Raw genomic sequence first — 20,680 nt, 5'->3', positions numbered from 1 at the left:
CCCTAAAGCATTGACACAGGGAGCATGAGAGGGCAAGGTTCACATGGTGAGTGCTTTGAGGTCACAACATTTAGTCCTCCCTTAAAAAGGGCCAAGCAGACTCTAGGGGTCAGCTCTAGGGGTCAGCCCAGAAATAGTTTGTCCCCTTTTTCATCCCTGACTCTTTCATGTCAGTTAAGCAGTCTTGTTTCAAGTCTTGACTGAAAAAGTACATGTAACGGTAATGTTAACACTACTCAGATGTGCACAATGCATAACCCTGAGGTGTTCTAAATATATACTAAAGATTGGAACAATTATTACCTGTGACATATGAAGGCCTTAGGGTTGTGGTTATGGTTAGGTGGGTCAGCACACACACACTATGTTTTTATCTTGGTTTTGGTCGCTGTTATCACGGATCAATTCACTATTAAGGACGCTTGACTGCCTATTTGCACCCGCCAAATTTACAAATTTGCACCCGCCACATTTACATTTACATTTATAGCATTTAGCAGACGCCTTTATCCAAAGCGACTTACAACAAATACATTTGTTTAAGTAAGTGAATCATCGATCCAACAGTCATCATAAGACAAAGTAATCAATGCTCACACCAGGGGCCATTGGCAGTCGTAATGCTAGAAGCCTATTATTATAGTTTTTTTCATTTAGCCATTAAGACATTGAAACAAACAAAAAACTAAAGTTCACAAAATCACGCTTCCATTCCCCTGATACATCCCTCCCCCCCCTCATTTCCCAATAATATCCAGCTATTGCTTATCCACCACTTCTGAGACACAGTTTGGTCTGGAGAGTCTGAGCTCCTCACCCTCGGAGATCACACTACAGCTGTTGCCATCGCCAGGGTAGGGCAGGGTAGGGGCTGAGTCCACCGCATGCCTCTGGCAGACCCCCATCTCCCCAATGCTCCCCAACACTTTCACCAGTGCCACCCTCAGCTCCCGGCATCGTAGGGCGTACAGCAGCGGGTTGACGGCGGAGTTGACCAGGCAGAGGGTGCTGCAGAAGGCGAAGGCCCTCTGCTGGGCACGGGTGAGGATGACGGAGACATCTACCAGCATGAAGGAGAGGACGGGCAGCCAGCACCCCACCAGGATGAGCAGGATCAGGCCCATGGTGCGCGCCAACCGGATGTCCATCCTCATGCGGGCCTGACCCGCCACAGCCATCCCCTGGATGCCTGTCATGGTGGCCTCATGCCGGTTGGCCCTCCACAGGATCAGGGCGTAGGCCCCCAGGATGAGGGAGAGCAGCACCAGGATGAAGCTCGTCCAGGTGACCAGGTAGCGGTGGTCAATGTAAGGGAAGAGGCGCGAGCAGGGTGGGTTGAGCCCCGTGGGGCACCTCCAGCCCAGCAGAGGGAGGAAGGAGATGAGGATGGTGGAGGTCCACAAGGCTAGCAGACCCCGCATCGCCCTGCGGCGGGTCAGCAACACCTTGTAGCTGGAGGCTCGGTGGATGCAGAGATAGCGGTCCAGTGCAGTCAGCAGCAGGCTGCCCACAGAGCTTGTGAAGGCCATGGTGACGCCGCCCAGCTTGAAGAGGTAGGCGGTGGGGTTGTCGTGGCGGCGGAAGAGGTGGAAGTCCAGGAAGCTGGTGGTGAAGAAGCAGCTGGCGAAAACGTCGGCCAGGGCCAGGCTGCCGATGAAGAGGAAGGAGGGTCGCTTGCGCAGGGAGGCCGTGACGGCGATCACTCCCAACACCAAGGCGTTCTCAAGGAAAGTGAAGGGGCCGGCCAGGAAACAGATGGAGCCAATGACCAGTTTCTCTATATCGAATAGGACCATGTAGCAGACTAGACCCTCACACGACCTGTTGACTTGAGAATTGAAATCAAACAAAAGAATCCATTTAACCTATTATCCTTTTTCTATATCTATCTAATATCTATTTCAATGGTGAACCAAATTAACATTTAAGTAAGCATGACTCAGCACCACACTTTAAACTTTCATTGGATTTGATTAGAAAACAATCACATTTAAAACATTCTGAGACATAGTATAATGCATACCCATGGGTGATGCTGTGGGGATGCTCTCATTGTCTTTGAGTGCAGTGGCCCCTGTGAAATCAGGCACCTCCCATCCCTCCATCTCTCCTTACAGGGTTTGGGTTATTACTGCTATCTCCTTGGGCAGGGAGAATGCTAATCTGAAATGTATGGAATGGACAGATACTGTGTGAACTCTCAACTGGTTTCTCAATGTGTAAACTATACTTGTGATTCCGATGTCAGAAGTCATCAGTACCAAATGTGACCACTGGATGATGATAGGACCTCTGGAGGGTTTATGGAGCCACCAACAAGCTTTGGCACGGCATTCTCCTCTACTGTTACTGAATAACCATTCATCTGCCTTTCTCTCTCCATTAGATTTTTTTTTATGGACAATGTTTATTTTCTCGGGTGTACATCAGGTTAGGGTTAGGGAAAGAGATAAGTCCTCCTCAAACCAATTATTGTCCTCAAGAAAATTATGTTTTATTTTGAATTAGTTTTGCCTATTGTAGCAAAATAAAAAACCCAACAAGCTTCACACATATGAAACAATGTTACCATTACAAGAAAGGGGCCATGTTTTATCACTTAACATTTTAACAGAAGTAAAGCATCAGCAACATACATAGGACGTATAGCCTCGACCTTGAGCTTTTTCCCTGGAAGAGAATGGATGGGCGACCCTCTGGAACAGAAAGACACAATTACTTTATATTATTTGATGTTCAGCTGCAGGCCTGAAGGGGTACAATGTTTATTGTGAGTCATAGCATTACAAAACAGTGAACTAGTTTTAGAGGAGGCTAGTATAGGGGGACGGTGGTCATTACCTGCGTTGGAGGTATATTGTCCTGTAGGGCCTAATAAGACAACAATCTCCTTGAGAGACTCCTCCCTTGTGTGAATTTTTAAGCTTGTTTGGGTGGAGATAGCTGGTTCCCTTACAAAAACAGTGACCGTGTTATCACTCAAGCAGGACTTTGATCATATTCAATGCTCGTCAAGAAGGGCACACCAGAGGACTGAAGAGAATAATGTTTCTAATTCCCTCTGTAGATGCCATTGGCACTATTAGTGTAATCCCATGTACCAATATGATGAAGACCTGCCGGTTGACAGGTTGAACATTGCTCCCCTTTGAAGTTAATAGAAAGCATTCTAAATACGGTGGTAAAATCATAGATCTATACATCCACACCTACAGATTACACTGAAATGTATATGATTAAGTGATGTGATGAGATCATACAGTTAAATGTCCAATTTAAATAGGCCTACACAAGAACCAGGATTACATTTTTCACAGGAAGCCGAAACATTAACTATTATTTCAACAAACAAACTTCAGTAACAGTTTGAAACAATCATTTCCTCCATCACAGGAAAGGAGTATATTTAAATTACAGATATATTCAATCATCTTGATATGAACCAACCACAAAAATAAATAACCAAATAACCCACACACAGAATGAAGTTATTACCGTCCCCTGTGGATGAAGAAATAGGACATTCATGCCCAGACAAATAGGTCAATTTTTACAGAATTGCAACTGTGCCCCTTTCCGGTTCTGACTCAGTGATCATTATTAAAAAAAAATTCAGGCCAAATTCTGCCCTGCTTTATGAAAGTATATTATGGAATATTATGGAAGCTGAAATGTTTGTAAATTATATTTCATAGAGATACATATTGACTTCAGAGACAAAATGTCATCTTATGGTGGGGTATGACGGGTGCATGCACTCTCTTTATTGCACCTCCTCAGGCTCTCTCTCTCTCTCTCCTTCCTCTGTGTGGAGACGCTGGATTTGTTGATTGACAGGGAACGGCACTCTCTGTCCCTCAAGACGCTTTGCCACCTCGTATACTTAATACCAAGCGCCAGCTACGAATGCTATGGCTGAGCTGGAAGATTCATCATCATATTTCAGATTTCAGGCTGCATCTGTGCTCATAAACTGTGTGAAGTGTCAACATAAATGTAGAAACATGGTGTGGTAACCCCTCTCATCGTTGTGACATTCATTTTGGTTTTAGACATCGTGTGATGCTGATTCAACTAATTAACTAGACATTGTGTGGTGCTGAAAAATCTAAGAATGTTTTTAAAGGGCTGAAAACATATAGCATCTGACTCCAAGATTTCACTTGCAATAGTGGCTTCAGTGCAATATATGATAGTCATGATCTCACACTTATATTCAACACTTTTTTCAGTTATATTCAAGACCTTCTTTTAATCTATTATATGGTTATATAAGAAAATGTATTATAAAGACATGTTCTTACCTTGTGAGAGTGCTTTTCTGTCAGATCTGTTGTGTTGCAGGAGACCAAACTGATTCACACTCCCTTTGCCCTCAGCTACAATACAGCCGCACCACCGCTGTGCACAGTCCCACTTAACTCCACTTCTCAGACCAGTGAGTGAAAGAGTAAGGGTGGGAGAGAGAGAGAGAGAGAGAGAGAGAGAGAGAGAGAGAGAGAGAGAGAGTGAGAGAGAGACTGTGGTCTAGGATGAACAAGTACTTTCAAAACAGTATTGCTGCAGGAGAGATAAAGTCAAGAACAAAGGAAAGGAACTCATATATTTCAGCTGCCTGCTTCACATTGAGGAACTGAGAATTAATTGGATATCTGAGTATTATTTTCCAATTGCAACAGATTCTAGCATAAATCAAAATACTCTGTTCTAGTTTCAAGACTGGCCAGCTAGTGTCCTGATTCAACAAATACATATAGTACTCTTTAAAGTCTGCATCCCATGACATCATCTACTGCCAAAGAGCAGGTGGTAGAGGAGATATGTCGATTCTCCACCCCCCAATCCGTCCAGCCTCACCCTTCAATTTCTCAAATACCTATATTCCTATCCCCATTGTGCAGTCAAATTACATTTTGAAGTCCCCAAGGTGCACACAATTTCATGCTCTAAATCCTTTGTCGACGACATATTTTGAGCGTAAAGGGTTAAAATGGCGTCTAGGGAAGAAAGCACTTACTGTAAGAAAGAAGTGTCTTTGGGGAAGTGTTAAAACATAATGACACATTGACACTGTCCTTTCTGGAGTGGTGGTGGTGATGTAGAAATGGTCCAACAACCCAAAGCAAAGGAGCATTTAGCTGTGCTTCTCAAGGGCACAGGGCCTTTCCACGAATCAAAGGTTTTCTACAACTGATGACATGGTAGAATATATGATAGGTTGTATTTGACACTGTGAACTAGAAAACCTAAAAAAATAATATTTCACTTTTTTACACCTTATAGTCAGATGGTTCCTTACCCTGAATGTGGTCCATGGGCCAGGAGAAAGTTGTTAGCCACTACTAACTGCAGTTAACTTTAGCCATGGCTAACAAAAAAAGAACTCTGGCCCATGGACTACTTTCGGGGTCAGGAACCATCTGACTATGAGGTAACAAAGTTAACTATACCTTTAATAACCAGTGATCTTCTTGTGAAATGACTTATTGTGAAATGAGTTATTCACCCATTTTCTGCAATAATTTTATTTCCTCTGTTTCATGTTGCTCAATACAGAGATGTTTTTGAATTAGTCTTCTCCTTGAGCTGTGAATACTTTCATATGGTATGATCATCATCTATGTCAATACAAACTCAGTTACAAAAGCTGACTGTAATGTTGTTTATTATGCAACAGGGGGCAACACTAAGCAACTATGCATTAACATGGGGTAATAGTACGACACAGTCTTTAGTGAAGTTCAGTTGTGAATCAGGATACTGTGGCTCAGACATAATCAATTAGTGATTGCCCACAGGCAATACATGACAAAACTATATCACTGAATCTAAATTAAGAATGTCCTTTTTACGAGATATGAATTCAACAATATTGAAATAATACCATAATCAGGTTATAAGAACTCCTTTACCCAAAGGCCATCTGAAATAGATTATTATCTTGACAATTTGACAATCTCCAATCTTGACAGAAAAGTATGTTAAACAGAAAAGTATGTTAAACAATACTTAATTAGATTCTCCTGGTCAGGTCACAGTTTCAGTAAAATCTCCTAGCCTAAAGTAGAACATAAAACCTGTCGACTGAAATAAAGGAGAAAAAAGTGTCTGGTCTGGCACTGTAGAACATTCACTATGTCTGGTGTACAGACTGTGTCCTCTTCCCCACTGCCCCGTCAATGACCCAATAGATTCAGTTGGCAAGGGGGAGGAAATCTGATTACAAGCAGACAGTGCAGTTTCACCAATATTTCAGAACTGTCACTGGGCAGGTGCAAAGGCTCAGCACATGGCATATTTTAAGTTCATCAATTGAATGATAGTGAGTGTTAAACAAGAACATATATAAAAGCCTTTTATTTCTTCTTCTCTTATAATAAGCCATATTGAGTTGGGGCTGATTTCATTCTTTCACGATTATGCTGTTGAGCAATGTCTCCTTGTGATCCTTTTCTACTCATATCTCACTCCCCCTCTTGAGTGAGGCCATAACATACAATACAATTAAAAGGTGGTAAAATGACCTCTCACTTTGGAGAATACACTCAGAAAGTCATACTGAATCAAACTGCCTTCTTTGTGACAAATGGCACAACAATATATTACATTTGTGAGGGCAGTTAGGGGGATTTACGATACTAACAACAGACTGCCTAATGTAAAACTGTCACATACAATATAGCCAGATTGTAGTGTATACATACTGTAGCTAACTAATACATTTCTAGTAAGCATTCATTCTACACAAGCACACCCATTAATTTGTACGTCTCAGTCATGTCTCTTATGAAATATGATGTATGATGAGGTAACAAGGGCACACTCCAGTGCAACACCAGTAACTATACCGTATCAGATAAATGTGTGTGTGTGTGTGTGTGTGTGTGTGTGTGTGTGTGTGTGTGTGTGTGTGTGGGAGGGGACGGGGGGGGGATGGGTGTGAGAGAGTGAGCTTGGGTATGTATTTGGAGATGGCTGGGTCTGAGTGTATTTGGGCTTGGTGCACAAAGGGCCTAAGTGACATTTTGGGCCAAAATGAATAATAGAGTATAGGGTTATACAATAGAAAGCACTTGATGAGATCTAGCAAGTGGTGAAAGGCGCAAAGTGAGATCCTTAACTGCATTGAAAGAGGCGCATCACAATACAATCGGCTTAGAATTAAGTTGTTGTCACTCATGTAAAATGTGAAAAATGTCACTTAGGCAGTTTGCAGTGCCAAGCCCTCGTAATATCTTCTAGTCCCTCCATGTAGGGAGAGTGAGAGGCAACATGGTTTACGTCAACATGGTTTACGCGTGTATTTATGACAGGATGTTTATACTTGCATGCCTCTTGCTCTGTGACCAGTCAAATGTGGCTATTTGACATCGTCCTGCTCCAGCGTGACATAAAGGAGACTCTCAGTGACCTACTTTGAACATAGCACTCCTGACCAGAGCAGGCCCAACTCTAGCATGGCCTTGTGATGGGGTGTGCCTGCTCACAACGTATACACAGGTTTGGAGAATGTATTGACGGCCAAAATGTTGCACAACCCACCTCCTCTCCTGTGAGAGACCCGAAGGAGGGTCATAAGCTGGTGAGTAGAGTCATCATATCAGAGGACTTTGTTCCTCACAACCATTACATCAGTGTTTTTTACTGTATTATAGAGCAGGACCTGCAGTAAAAGGTGCACCACTTAAATCTGGTCTTTGAACCTACAACGTAACAATCATGTAATAGTTCTGACATTTCCCTACATTAAATAGGACATGTTCTTTAGGAAGAATGCAAAAGGCTCACAGTAGCCTAATCACACCATGCTCAGAACCATGCTCATAAACATTAAAAATCAGTTCATTTGTTTAAGATCTGGTCTGAAGTTTCCCTCTCGGCTCTGAGAAAACAAAATATCCTCCCATAATGATTTCCATTGAGGACAGATCTCCTTATGTTTCCTAAAATAAAACAGTCCTGTCGGATGGCCTGGAGAGAACTCCATGGCCGTGGAAAATGCAATTACTAAGAAGAAACCAGACAGTGTACAGAGTGGCCATTATCAGAGAGGATGCAGTATATTGACACCTAGTGGCATCATAGCATGAGGTGTTATATAACTCCTGTTTTTGTGGTAACTAATCTAACAGCCTATGTCATGCAATACTGTTTTTATGTGATTACAGCAAGGTTCATATTTGGTTACATAAGCAATGGTTTAATCAGGTCAGGGATATATAATTTGAGTATCTAATAGTAGCGGTATACGAAAGAGATAAAAAAAAAAAAACCTGTTAATAACAGTCCAATATCTTGGCAAAGGAGACACACACCCCAAAGAACAAACATATTGTATTTGCATATAACAAATGTCATGTTCCTGCCATAGTGACCCAAATGGGGAAAGAGTTTGCTGAGAGAGAGCAAATTGAGCAATTGTGTAAGGCCTTTTGAGGAAAAGCTCTCTCAGTATCAGGAAAGCTTAATCTTTACCCAAAATCACAACAAATCTATAATGGGAACACAATATAAACTGACATTAAAGGAAAAACCTTTTGGATGTCTTTTCCTTTTTCGTTAACATCTTGTCTGACAAATGGCTACAAAAAAGGAATTCATGCTTTGTAAGGGCCCAGGCTGCAATACACATGTAGCCAACTACTTCCTCTCAGTAAACTCAGTGGGGGGATGAAAGGGGTTGTTTTTCACAGCACAGAATTACTGGTAGAGGCCCTTTCTACCAGGCGGTGGTTGTCAGTTGTTGGTTTTAACACATAACAGCTGTCTACCGGCAGCCTTGTCTTCTCCCCCAACCGCCTGTAGAGTGAATTATCCGACAAGCTTGAACTAAGCCACTAATCAACGAGCCAGGACAGGTGACTGGGAATTGAGGAGAGAATGCAAAAAACAACATGTGAACCCAGAAAAATGGTTTATCAGACCCCATGCCAAATCACAGCTACCTAAGTCAGGCACGGACACTGCCTGTAGTAGTAGCCTATTGTAAATATTTCAGTTTCAACAATTCTGCCCAGGTTTTGATCTACGTGTGACACAGCATGAAACTGGCAGGAGAGAGGGGGGATGGGGCAAGGTTGGCCCTTTGTTGGCAAGTTACTGCTGAGTATCATTTGTTCAGACTTGCTTGCTGGTGAGACCTCTTAGTACCCTGGTGCAGCCTGTTGCAGCTGCTCTTTGCTTTCAACATGAATCACAACTCAAACAGGAAATCCTGTGTTTTTCCTCACAAGCGATAGATACAGCTAAAAAACATGTGTGTGTATATATATACATCCGGAAAATCCTAGATTCTAACCGTCTAAGTCTTTATCATTCTAAGTAAACAATAGAAAAATAACTTCATGACATATGCTGATCGATACTGATCAATACGCAATGGGGCAATATAAACTATGGAGACTAGATATCACAACGTCTGAGTAATCTCAAGTCACAAGACATCTCTCTCTATTCTGCCTGTTGGCTACTTCTGATTTGTTTTTTTGTTTGGTTTTCAAACGCTTTACTGCCCGTTTACAACCATACTTAGGTGAACCAGTCACGTATAAAAGTCACCAACTGTCATGTAATACAGTTTGTGAATTCAATTGCTTTGAATTACGGGAATTTTGTTGTGGTTCTACCAGTTCTCAAAATAAATGCCCAAACAAAAGAAGGCTAGGAGGGGAGTTTTGTCCATCGACGTCAACAGTCTGGCAACAGGCGTGAATGCGCCTGTGAATGTCTTCTGCGATTGGTCTGTCAGTCTCAGAGCTGGCGTGTGATTGGTCAGATCTGAGCTACCGCAAGCTACATATGCCTGCTCGAGATTCCATTTTGTTGCAAATCAGACAGAGTCGGGGAGGGAATTATACAACCATTCTTTACACCGCACAAGGTCCGTTGTTCACAAATTTGTAGAGTTATCGTTTGTACTTTCTTCAACCAGAGATTTCAAACGTAAATTGGGCACAGTTTCAGACGAAGGGCTTTTACCAACAAAGCCTGAGGAAGTCGGTAAGGAAATAGCATGTTCTTGTTGTTTTGAGTCTCTCGACTCCGTCATAGTTGGTCGCCATATTGAGATGTTCTTTGTTTTAGTTTGGTGCCAGAGAAATTGAGAAATGTGACCTAGAGCCACCTATATTTATTTAAAACAAGATTGGAACCCTGACTAAATGCTGTAAGCACTGATTGTGATGTTTGTAGCTGGATATTATGCAGTTGGATGTCGATAGCTGTCTACTTCTCGGCACAGCTAACGCTAGCTGGCTAGCAGCAAATCAGTGAGGCACAAACAAAATAGATTAGTCGTTGTTTACGTAATAATGTTATTTGGGTATTTCGATAGTGCAATATTAAATGAATGTCCTACCTAACCGCTTGAAACTATTGATTTAAAAAGCAATTTATTTCGCTACCTAACCAGCCAGCTGGACATTTGTAAATTGAAAAATGAATGACGCATTTTGTCAGAGCGAAAACAAGCGACCTCAACAACAACATCCACTCATGCTTAATTCCAACCAATGGATAAAGGAAATTGTGTGGCGAACATTTTCTTTTATACTGTCTTTCAATTGAATGTCTAGCTAATTAATTATTTTTCCATAGACATCGACTTCTTGAGCGTCGTGCGTCGAGGCGAATTGATGTTCAACTCTGCTTCACACAACGCTCAACATTGGCACATGAGAACCTTAGACCTTGCTGGACATAAAAGTGCAGCGAGAAGTAGATCGAAGACTACTTTGAGGACCTGGAGCCCGATTGGAGAGGAGAAATTAAGAAGGGAAGATCGCTGCGCGTTGAACTTTCTGACAACAAAGAGGTATGCTAGCGCATTAGCCTGTTATTCTGTGGGGGAGGGGTTGGTCGACGAGACTTGTTTTGCACGGACGCTAACTCGCCTCGGCCGTATGTTGTTTTAGATAGCGGACCAGCGACAAGAAATGAGAATTGTTGTAGGTTTAGTGATTAGATTATATATTTTAATATAATTGTGGAGTCGTATTACATTTTTTGTAGATTCTATCAAATTAGGAGCATTTGTCAGCAAAAGATTAAAGTCCTTCTAATGGCTGAAACGTAGTCAACTTGTCTCTTGATATTAAAACCCGTCACCTTAATTGTTCAGGTGACAGACAGTGCGAACGCAGTATGGGAGGCGGAGAGAGATACAACATTCCAGTGTCCCACCCAGAGCGCCCTTTGCCCAAGAAGAACCATCAGCTGGGCCGGGCCAAGCAGAGAGCACGTGATCAGAATGGAGTGACCACAGCAGCATCTGCAGGGGTAGTAGGAGGTCTTCACCACCATGGCCACCGCAGGAGCGACAAGGGCGCAGCCTACCCCTGGTTTCCAGAGGCGCGGCAGGCCGCGTCTGCTGAGAAGAAACATGCTTCTGTCCGTTTTGCCACCAACTACGATCAGATTTGGGAGGGCGCGGTGTCCCACCTGAACACGCTTCTGGCTGCCCAGTGTGGCCCGAGCTACGCGGGGGCAAAGTTCAGTGAGCCGCCCTCCCCCAGTGTGCTGCCCAAGCCCCCCAGCCACTGGGTGCCCTTCGGCTTGGGTACTACCCGTGACAACAGGGAGATGATGGCCTTCCAGCTTAAGAGCCTCCTCAAAGTGCATGCCTGAGATGGACTCCCACATCTGACCTTTCAAAGCCAACACGTGAACTAAGGCCCTTCTGAGGGCTCCCACCCACTTGGAACGCCACAGCGCTGTAATATATATTTTTAGCTATTTTTAGATCCAGGTCTTGGTAGGGTGAGAGGTGTTTTGCAGTGATATCTTGCTGCAAGTGTTTGTCACCCTCTTTTTTGTTTAAATGGAGGAACTAGAGATATTACAGTGTTGCAGCCTTGCTAGTGGGGGAGAATGCTCTTGGTGGAGTCGGTTTCTGTAACTAACGATGAACTGGATATCCTTCGTACTTTGCTCTTTTGTTTTGTTCTTTTTTTGTTGGCTGTTATTGCAAGTCTGTGTGCTTTTCTTCCCAAATGGGTGGGGTTAGATACTCAGTATACACATTGTTAAACTCGACCTCTTTTACAGTCCATTTCTGTGGACAGCGAAGCTTTACATTGACACGTTAAGTTCTGTTAATAATTAAGGATTTCACATTTAGAACCTTGGTGCTAAAGCACATATACATTTGTAGCATTTTTTTTTTTTTTTAGTTGGACTAAAGGCCAAAAGTTATTTATTCCTTTTTTTCCCCCTTTTTTGGGGGGGGATGTAAAAGCCACATGACAACGTTCTGCAGGGAAACCAGAGCTATCTTACTGGAGGGAATCGGCTGTAGTGAGTACAGGTCACAGGAATAACCTCAAACTGAAGTGTAATATGAGGCCATGGCACCACGGACCTTGGACTTTCAACTCCTGTACTTTTTTATAGCGCTGTGCGCACTGCACTATGGGAGTTGAGCTGGTCCAAGGCCCGCAGCTCTCTTTATCATAGCATTGTTTTATGAGTCCATTTGTGTTGTAGTTAAGAAAAAGAAAATGTTTCAGTCGGTTGTGTATTAACCAAAGCAATGTCTTTAGCTGTAATCTCCACCATCTCTTCCATGCCTGTCTGATGTGGTCACCAGTGCCATATCAGCCATGTCGGCTTGAGTGGCGCAGGGAATTTGGTCCTCTGGGGTCACTTATTTTCAATGCAATCAGTACTGTTCACTTTTGACCTCCTGCCACAGTAGAACTCCTCACAGCAAACAACGCGGAAGAGGGCCAGATTCACAGGGACGTGGGACTGTAGCAGTTTCACTTAACCCCTCTTGCTTATACGTCATGGCCCTGTTTGCTGTGGGGCAGTTACTGAACGGGGGAGGGCAAAGTTGAGAGCAGCGTCTAACGTGGCACAGAGGACAAAGAAGTTAGGCGCAAAGGCCAGTGTGGATGTGTTTACATTTAAAATGAGTCTCAAGGGTTGGCCATCCAACAATCTCCAGATACTCACTGCCTCTTGCACCCTACTATCCTCTTGCACTGCAATCAAAATTGTTTTAATAAGTTACAGGCTGAGATGCCCTTTTATCATTGGGTGTGTAATTGGCTATCTCCCTCTAGGTTCTGATTTTCAAGAGGCAAACCTTAAATAGGGGGGTGTCTATTTTTATTTCTTCTTTGCAGAATGGGAACTGTAATGGCCAGCTTAGAGACAACAAAACAAAGCTCCAGAGCAAATATGTTTAAGAAAGAGCCATGTAAATAATGAAATGTATAAAAATACTTGTAGCATATGTACATTTTGCAGGGCGATTTTAAACCTGCTTGATAAAGTATTTTTAGTAATAACACTGAATGTATAAGACATTCTAAGGACATGTCTTGACTTCAAATGCTGAAGAATATTTTTGTTAAAAAAAAAAAGAAATATCTGCCTATAGCATTTGTCAATACCCCTGCACTGTGTAATATTGCCAGTGATCTTGCACATAATGTTTTTATTGTTTTGTATAATGCACAGTGTAGGGTAAAAGATGCTTAAAGTGCAAAGAAAAACTTAAAATTATAATATTTGACCTTTTGAAGGGACTTGGATATGTATGAATTATTTTGTTCATTGTTATTTTCCAGATGTGCTTACAGCTTAAATCACTTTGTTTCTCATTTTTACAGAGATGAACCACTGAGGTTAAGTTTGTCATAACTTGATTGTGCCTACTTTGAATCTGACATCGAAAAATTAAGAACCATCATAGTTTATTTTGATTAGGTATGCTAGGATACTCATTGACCAAACATTCATGACGTTTATTATTTAAAACCACTTTAAATTATCAGCTGTTCTTCCGCCAGCTGATAATTGAAATTGGCCCTATGTTGTTATTGTGTAACTACTTTCTTTCAGCTCTTATTTTTATATACTGTGAGATTGAATGCATTGCGTAAGATTTTTAAAGAATATTTTTCCTTTTTCGTTCCTGTTAATAATTCATACATGTTTAAGTCTCTTCTTCCTAAATTTGAAACGCTATGGTTTCTAAACAAATTGGCTGTTAATTTGTCCCCCTTGTTCACTGTCACCAATGAATATGAAACGATGTCCCAATGTCCAGATTATTGATTTGAGGAAAAAAAGCAAAACAAAGCACTGTTTTAATTGGTAAAGACAAAGTATTAACCAAAAGAAAAAAATAAAATCCCATCCCTTTCCCCCCTACCTTGTGTCTGTGTCCATGAATTAATGTGTTCTTCATAACAAGTAATGCCTTACTATATGTAGTAGGAAATATAGGTCAATGCCATTAATATCCATTAATTTAGGCAAGTTATACTGATATTATTGTGAAAGTTGTTTAACCATGAGTTGCTTTTTCCTAGTCATTGACTAAGCACAATAGTACATGAAGATAAGTGGGTCACATTTGTTGTACGTGCTGGGATAAAGGTATGATGGTACAATAACATTTAACCACAAGTTCCTCAATACAGTAGTAACACAATAATACAGTTACATTACACAGTAGTGACTACGCCACGTACTAATAATAATGCAGTAGTCTTTGGGGCTTAGCTAATACAAAGCGAAAACACGTTTTCAGAAGTGTTAGTAAATTTATTAAAATTGAAACACAGAAATACCTCATGTACATAAGTATTCAGACCCTTTGCTATGACACTCTTAAACTGAGCTAAAATGCAAAAATGTCATCAACAACTATAAAAACAAAGATATTAATTCCAAAATTACATGAACTATTATCCTTGCATTAAGATGGACTCAATTCAACTTATTGAGTGATTTGTTGATGACATTTTTCCATTTTAGCTAATTTTAAGAGTCATAGCAAAGGGTCTGAATACTTATGTGTAATACTGAATACTTTTTTTCATTCTGGGGTATTGTGTGTGGATTGATGGCAAATTCTTTTAATTTAATCCCTTTTAAATTGAGTCTATAACACAACAAAATGTGGAAAAAGTGAAGCGGCCTGAATACTTTCCAAAGGCACTGTATATGTAAGGCAGATGTGAGATTCAGCTGTTCATCAGTCTCATAGCTTGGGGGTAGAAAATGTCTTTGAACCTGGTGGTGGGAGCCGATGCTGCAGTACATTTACATTTGAGTAATTTTAGCAATTTTAACTCTTTTCCAGTGACTTACAATAAGCCCCAGAAGTGGAGAGAGCAGACCGCGACCAGGGGCTTTGATGATCAGGGCTTTCCTGTGACATCACATAGAGTCCATGTCCCGGAAGGACGGCAGTGTGACCCCAGTGATGACCTGTGCAGTCTACACAACCCTCTGTATGTGAAGTGAGACCCCAAAACAACAAAGGTGTGATCTGGTCAGGATGCATCACTGGTCAGTACCTCTGTAAGAGGAGTTGATATGTGTGCTCATGCCAAATTTCTTTGTAGAGGCGTTGGTGTGGCTTTCTGACCACTGTTGAGGGACCATGGCCCTTTCTCGATTGTTAGAAACTTGCTTCCTTGTTTCCTCTCCTCTGTCCTCCACTCGCTCCCTACTCTTTAAAGCATTGGAGGAGAATATCTAAGCCGCATAGGTGTCAAACTCATTCCATGGAGGGCCGAGTGTCTACAGGTTTTTGCTCTTCCCATCTACTTGATTGATGAATTAAGGTCACTAATTAGTATGGAACTCCCCTCACCTGGTTGACGAGGTCTAAATTGAAAGGAAAAACCAAAAACCTGTAGACACTCGGCCCTCCATGGAATGAGTTTGACACCTATGAATCTAAGGGAACCTAGATCTCCTCCAATGTGTTTTGAGTAGGACGCAAGGAGAACTGTTGAGAAATGCCCCATGTCAGGTCGTCTGAGATGTAAATGCCCAGGAATGTGAAACTGTTGACAATCTCCATAGTCCGTCTACACTGGTGGGGGCGTGACACACACTCTACCTCCTAAAATCAACAATTACTCCTTTTTTTGCTGCCAAGCGTATAATCACAAACAAAGGTACTTGTGGATATATTTAGCACTAAGTAACGTGTTTAATCTTTATTTCACTATATGCTTATGCCATGTGCAAAGAGGACAAGAGTGACCACTTCATAGGCTAACACAATAAAACAGTTTATTGACATGAACCAAATGCATACAATGGAACAAGATTGCATCAAATATGGACAAATGAAGAATACACATTCAGATTTTTCTGGACTTAGTTCTCACATACAAGAACAAAAATGAAATAATAGGATGTACAATGTCTCAAAGACCACTGGTAAGGTACAGTAACAAGGGAAATAGGGGAATTGGATGGCCAATAACGATCAATAACTACAATTTACATTCAACACTATGTGTGAGCAATTCTTCAGGTTAGTGTAGCTAAGGAATACCACGATATTCATAAGTTAATATACATTGTACATATAGGTTTAACGTTACAATATTACTAATGCCAATCTAGTACATCTTAGAGGTTAGGGTCTGAAATGAAGAACTGGAATTAGCTTGAATACGGTAGATGAACTCTCACTTTACATGGAGTGACAGATCTCAACCCAATTGAATATCAATAATAAGAACCTTTCGTCAAAAACAATCAATAAATGAATACTGCTTTGCTATTTGATTTTGAACAAAAAACAATCAATGTACAGGAGGAGATGTTAGCTACCTGATACGTACAAAAATAAAAGTTTACTGGCAACTATGGACCTAACTGTTTCTTTTTATATAATTTTGCTTGGTTTGTCTTCACAAACCTCACTCAACCTCAGACTCCTCTGTGGCCATAGAGGTTGACAGTACCCATGTCACAAAAATAAGGATCAGTAAACACGTTTTATACAGTTGACCAATTTACAAATGTGTATCAATTAATTGATTAAATGAATAGCTCTAAACTAATTATAACAGCAAATTCAAGATGTTTTCAGTGGAAGTGGAATCAATGGCGACAAACACAAAGCAGCACTAGCCATCTGCAGGAGTGACCAGCTCCCCCTTTCAGCCTGGAAACACAACCCACAGATGTCATAATAACTAACAATGAATTGAGGTGGGGCATGTCAGTCAGCACTCACTAGCTACCATACTTCGTCTACAGAGACCAATGACAGGGGTTATATGGGGGGTCTTAGTGCCCGCCAGACTTGCGTCCGGCCCAGGACCTGGAGCGAGAGCGTGATCGGGACATGGATCTGGAGTAGGAGCGGGAGGGGGAGCGCCCGCAGGCCTGTTTCTGAGGGCCAGAGGAAGGGTGGAAGTCCTCAACAGGGTTGGGGGACTTGGACTGGGACTTTCTGCTTTTAGGCCTGGATCTCGGGGGAGAGGGGGAGCGTGAGGCAGAGCGACTACGAGACAGGGGACCGTGGTGCATCCGATGGTGCTCACGCTGAGGGGCTCTGTACCTGGAGGGACAAACAGGAAGGGAAAGGAAACAGAACAATAAAAATGAGCAGAACTGTGGTATGATGATGTGACTAACCATTGACCACCTCTGGCCACTATGGTGAAATTCAGTTTGAAGTTCCAAATCCCCAAAAACATCCCCCCTAATAATAATAATAATAATATAACCCCCCAAATGGACTTGCAGTGTCAGACATTAGCTGTTGTGTTTCTGCATGCGCGCATGTTTCGAAGAGGCACCCCTCCAGAGACAGAAAAGCCCAATCCCCAAGACACTCCATTTTAGAAAACAGCGTTCATAAATGATATATTTCTTTCAAGGGATCTCATTCCATGATCCTGTCCTACCTGTCATTCTCATGGCTCCTGCTTCGTCGGTGTCTGCCATAGGAGCGAGACCTGAGGAAAGAAAAGTGAAAGTAAGTAGCAGCCAAAGGCATTTCAGTCTTGAACAAAACTCTGTGGGTGGATTTGAAAACTGAAAGGGTGGTTTCTTTGGCCCTTTCTCGACTGTTAGAAACTCGATTCCTCTCGTCCTCCACTCGCTTCCTACTCTCTAGGTTCCTCCCCTTCGACATTCTCCTCCAATGCTTTTTTGAGAAGAGCGCAAGTGGAGGACGGCGGAGAGAGGACGTGATGAATCAGAGTTCACAATAACTGAGACCGGTCCCGTGTGTCGACGAACGGTAAACTCACTCTCTGGGGCTATCCGATCTACGGGGGCGGCGCTCGTAGGAGGGGCTTCGTGACCTGCGTCTGTCGTAGCTGCGGCTGCGAGAGCGCCTGCGGCGACCGCCGTCACGCTCGTCGTCATCGTAGCGGGAGAAGCTGCGAGGGGAGTGTCTCTCTTTGGTCTTCATCTGGTTGGGGGCTGGGCGGACACGTACAACACAACAATAAAACACACAGAGGAAAAGGTATTATTCAAAGGCTTTTGCATACAAGTGAGGTTGGCAAAGTCACTTTCAGACACTTTCAGAGACCTGAGGTAATGCTAAACATATCGCTTCTGGGAGTGAAGCTCTACTGAGTTAAATGCTTTCATAAAAAATAAAAAAAAGTACAAAATACCCAAAATGAACATACTCTTTCTGTCCCCCTGTGCAAACTGGATCTCGATCTGTCGACCACACACCCACTTCCGGTCCAGGTTGTGGAGGGCATCTTCTGCATCTCGCACATCCTCGAACATGCTAGACTGTCAAGGCTTTTGACTTTCGCTCATGGGGGTTGGGAAAGACAGTTGCATATACAGGTACAAAGACATACTCGACTGGAAGCTCCATTTAGCCAAAGTGCATTTCCATAGAGCTATTTCTGTTTTGAGAGGGTGCCGGTAAATTCATTTTGATAAGCTAACAGGTCAAAAAAAACATGAAGTGTCTACTAATGGTTTTGGAGAGGCATAAGGAGAAAATATTGAATTCAAAGGCATCATTGCCGTCCCATTCTGATAATTTTATATACAAATACAATGATTCCATAAAACTGAATAAAAAAAAAACCCGCTACCTTCAATTTAGTTCTGATAGTGAAAACACAGAGCGACAAATTTAGAGATGGTGAGAATCAGCTCCATTTGGTAGGATACAAAAATTAAGCTTGTTACCTTTTACATGCTTGACCTTTGACCTTCAGCTTGATCTTTATGCTCTTTAACCGCTTGGCAGAAGAACTGGAGTTTCCTGCTTGTCTTTGCCCATTAACTCTTTCTTTTCCTCTCTTTGGTAGACAAATGGAAGCTTGGATGCTCACTTTGGTGCCCTCTTTTTTTCCTCTTTGTATCTTCATGCTTTAACTTTCTCTTTATTTTCCACTCTATTTCGTGTCGCCTGCAATCCTTACGGTCTCTTTGGCTTGCACCTAATCTAAAACAGCCTTTTAAACTTTCTTTGAGGTGGGGTCTCCAGAACTGTATGTCTTTACAATTTCTGAGGCAACAACAGAAGAAATATTGGTTAGGCGATAATGAATTACGTCCGCATACATTTTGTGATAGGTCAATGTTCCCATCCCATTACAAAAGTACCCTACAAAAGTCAAAAGAGTGATTATTCAGATCTGACACATGTAACATTGTTACCTGGTATGTGAATAATATGAGCACCCAGTGACAGAAATACATGGACATCATACAGGAGTATAAAGGATATTGAATGTAAGCAAATCCTCTTGCTCGCCGTGTAAAGAAGTCAAGTGGAATGTAGACATCTACAATAGGTCCATAACGACCAAACTCACGACGTAAATCCTCTGGCCTAAAGTGTTGTGAAATGATAGGACATTTATTCTAAAGTGGATAGAATATCTGGTTATAATAGCCCAATGTGCATCAATCTCAAACCTGCCACTGTTCTGCGGACAACTAAATTAGTATTATGGACTTGGCTCCAAATACTCTACAAAGACATAACGGAACACGATACAGAACACCAGCATATTCAATGATGGACCCCAACAAGATTGATCGCAGTAGGTAACAGTAGACAACCATTTACACCTATGCATTACTATATAAATTCGGATTCATGCAATGCCCACAATCCCGCTATGATTGATACTCTGCAGAGCCATAGGTAGCTAACTACGAGTCATCAGCATAAACATGGCTCCGTCTCTGGCTCCAAAATAAGATCAGCTAGCCAGCTAGCTAGCTAGCTAGCTGATTAGCGTTGCGAATGTTGGAGAAACGGTTTTCTTTGAATACTACCATAAAGTAAAACAGATACTCACATGTAACGAGCATAGCTAGTTAGCTGTTTCAGCAATAGAGGGCTGGCTTGCGAAAGGAAATAAATAGCTGGCGTAGATAGCTAGCTAGTGTATCCATTCAGCTACAGTTTGAGTTTAGCTAGCTATCTGGCTAGCTAATTGTTTGGCTAGCTAGCTAACGTCATAGATAGCTAACTCTGAAGCCCGAGGCCGAGGGATTCATACCTGGATTCGTCGGAGATGTTTCTAATGAAGAGAGATGTGTTGGGAGGCCTCAGGTATCTTGCCATTTTCAGAAAAGACCGCTTGTTATTACTGTTAAAAATTATATTTGGCGGAGCAGCTACCCGACTACTCAAACAGCGAGAGGTTATCTGCAGGCAGCGTAGGCTCAAAAGGGGAGAATGACCATTGGCCAGGACGCAGAGAGACAGAAATAGGAAGGGCGCAGGAAATCAAATCAATATGCTTTCTGTCTGCCCACCCCCAGCAGCACCAGAGATGGTGCAGGCTTGGAGCAGGTAGGCATACACCCGATGTTTCATGCATCATAAATTGAAGACATGTCTTCAGAAAACAGGAGAATTAAGTCGACTATCAACTGTTTTATCTCAAAAGGATTTTCTATCTGGTGATAGTGC

General features: G+C 42.1%; 3 protein-coding genes across 6 annotated transcripts; 1 reads left to right on the top strand and 2 right to left on the bottom strand.

The window, feature by feature from the left end:
• Window positions 1-758: 758 nt before the first annotated feature.
• Window positions 759-2,666, bottom strand: cnr2 (cannabinoid receptor 2; the record flags this gene model as incomplete). Its single annotated transcript, XM_083678603.1, has 3 exons — window positions 2,637-2,666; window positions 2,024-2,163; window positions 759-1,828 (listed from the first exon to the last, which is right to left on the bottom strand). The coding sequence occupies exons 2-3, from the start codon at window positions 2,103-2,105 to the stop codon at window positions 759-761; spliced, it is 1,152 nt and encodes a 383-aa protein (XP_083534729.1). The 5' UTR covers window positions 2,106-2,163; window positions 2,637-2,666.
• Window positions 2,667-9,834: 7,168 nt separating this feature from the next.
• Window positions 9,835-14,160, top strand: pnrc2 (proline-rich nuclear receptor coactivator 2). 2 transcript variants are annotated; one of them, XM_083679563.1, is made up of 3 exons: window positions 9,835-9,880; window positions 10,597-10,813; window positions 11,120-14,160. In XM_083679563.1, the coding sequence occupies exon 3, from the start codon at window positions 11,143-11,145 to the stop codon at window positions 11,623-11,625; it is 483 nt and encodes a 160-aa protein (XP_083535689.1). In that variant the 5' UTR covers window positions 9,835-9,880; window positions 10,597-10,813; window positions 11,120-11,142; the 3' UTR covers window positions 11,626-14,160. The 2 variants fall into 2 exon arrangements, with proteins under 2 accessions (XP_083535689.1, XP_083535688.1); XM_083679562.1 differs by having other exon boundaries at window positions 9,839-9,999.
• Window positions 14,161-16,019: 1,859 nt separating this feature from the next.
• Window positions 16,020-20,446, bottom strand: srsf10a (serine and arginine rich splicing factor 10a). Of its 3 annotated transcripts, XM_083679065.1 has the most exons (6): window positions 20,265-20,446; window positions 19,481-19,585; window positions 18,414-18,517; window positions 18,024-18,198; window positions 17,676-17,726; window positions 16,020-17,326 (listed from the first exon to the last, which is right to left on the bottom strand). In XM_083679065.1, the coding sequence occupies exons 1-6, from the start codon at window positions 20,327-20,329 to the stop codon at window positions 17,053-17,055; spliced, it is 774 nt and encodes a 257-aa protein (XP_083535191.1). In that variant the 5' UTR covers window positions 20,330-20,446; the 3' UTR covers window positions 16,020-17,052. The 3 variants fall into 3 exon arrangements, with proteins under 3 accessions (XP_083535191.1, XP_083535192.1, XP_083535193.1); XM_083679066.1 differs by lacking the exon at window positions 19,481-19,585 and having other exon boundaries at window positions 18,414-19,258; window positions 20,265-20,383; XM_083679067.1 differs by lacking the exons at window positions 19,481-19,585; window positions 20,265-20,446 and adding an exon at window positions 18,919-19,459 and having other exon boundaries at window positions 18,414-18,520.
• Between the last annotated feature and the right edge of the window lie 234 nt (window positions 20,447-20,680).

Source organism: Argentina silus, assembly GCF_951799395.1.
Source record: "Argentina silus genome assembly, chromosome: 10".
In the NCBI taxonomy this organism is placed as follows: Eukaryota; Metazoa; Chordata; class Actinopteri; order Argentiniformes; family Argentinidae; genus Argentina; species Argentina silus.
Note: the sequence above shows the minus strand (reverse complement) of the source record. Positions and strands in the feature narration are given on the sequence as shown.

Coding starts and splice junctions, on each gene's coding strand:
- pnrc2 (XM_083679563.1), top strand. CDS start 11,143: ATGGGAGGCGGAGAGAGATACAACATTCCAGTGTCCCACCCAGAGCGC.
- srsf10a (XM_083679065.1), bottom strand. CDS start 20,329: ATGGCAAGATACCTGAGGCCTCCCAACACATCTCTCTTCATTAGAAAC. Junction 17,727..18,023: donor AGATCGGATAGCCCCAGAGA/GTGAGTTTACCG, acceptor TTCTTTCCTCAG/GTCTCGCTCCTATGGCAGAC. Junction 17,327..17,675: donor AGGAGCCATGAGAATGACAG/GTAGGACAGGAT, acceptor TTGTCCCTCCAG/GTACAGAGCCCCTCAGCGTG.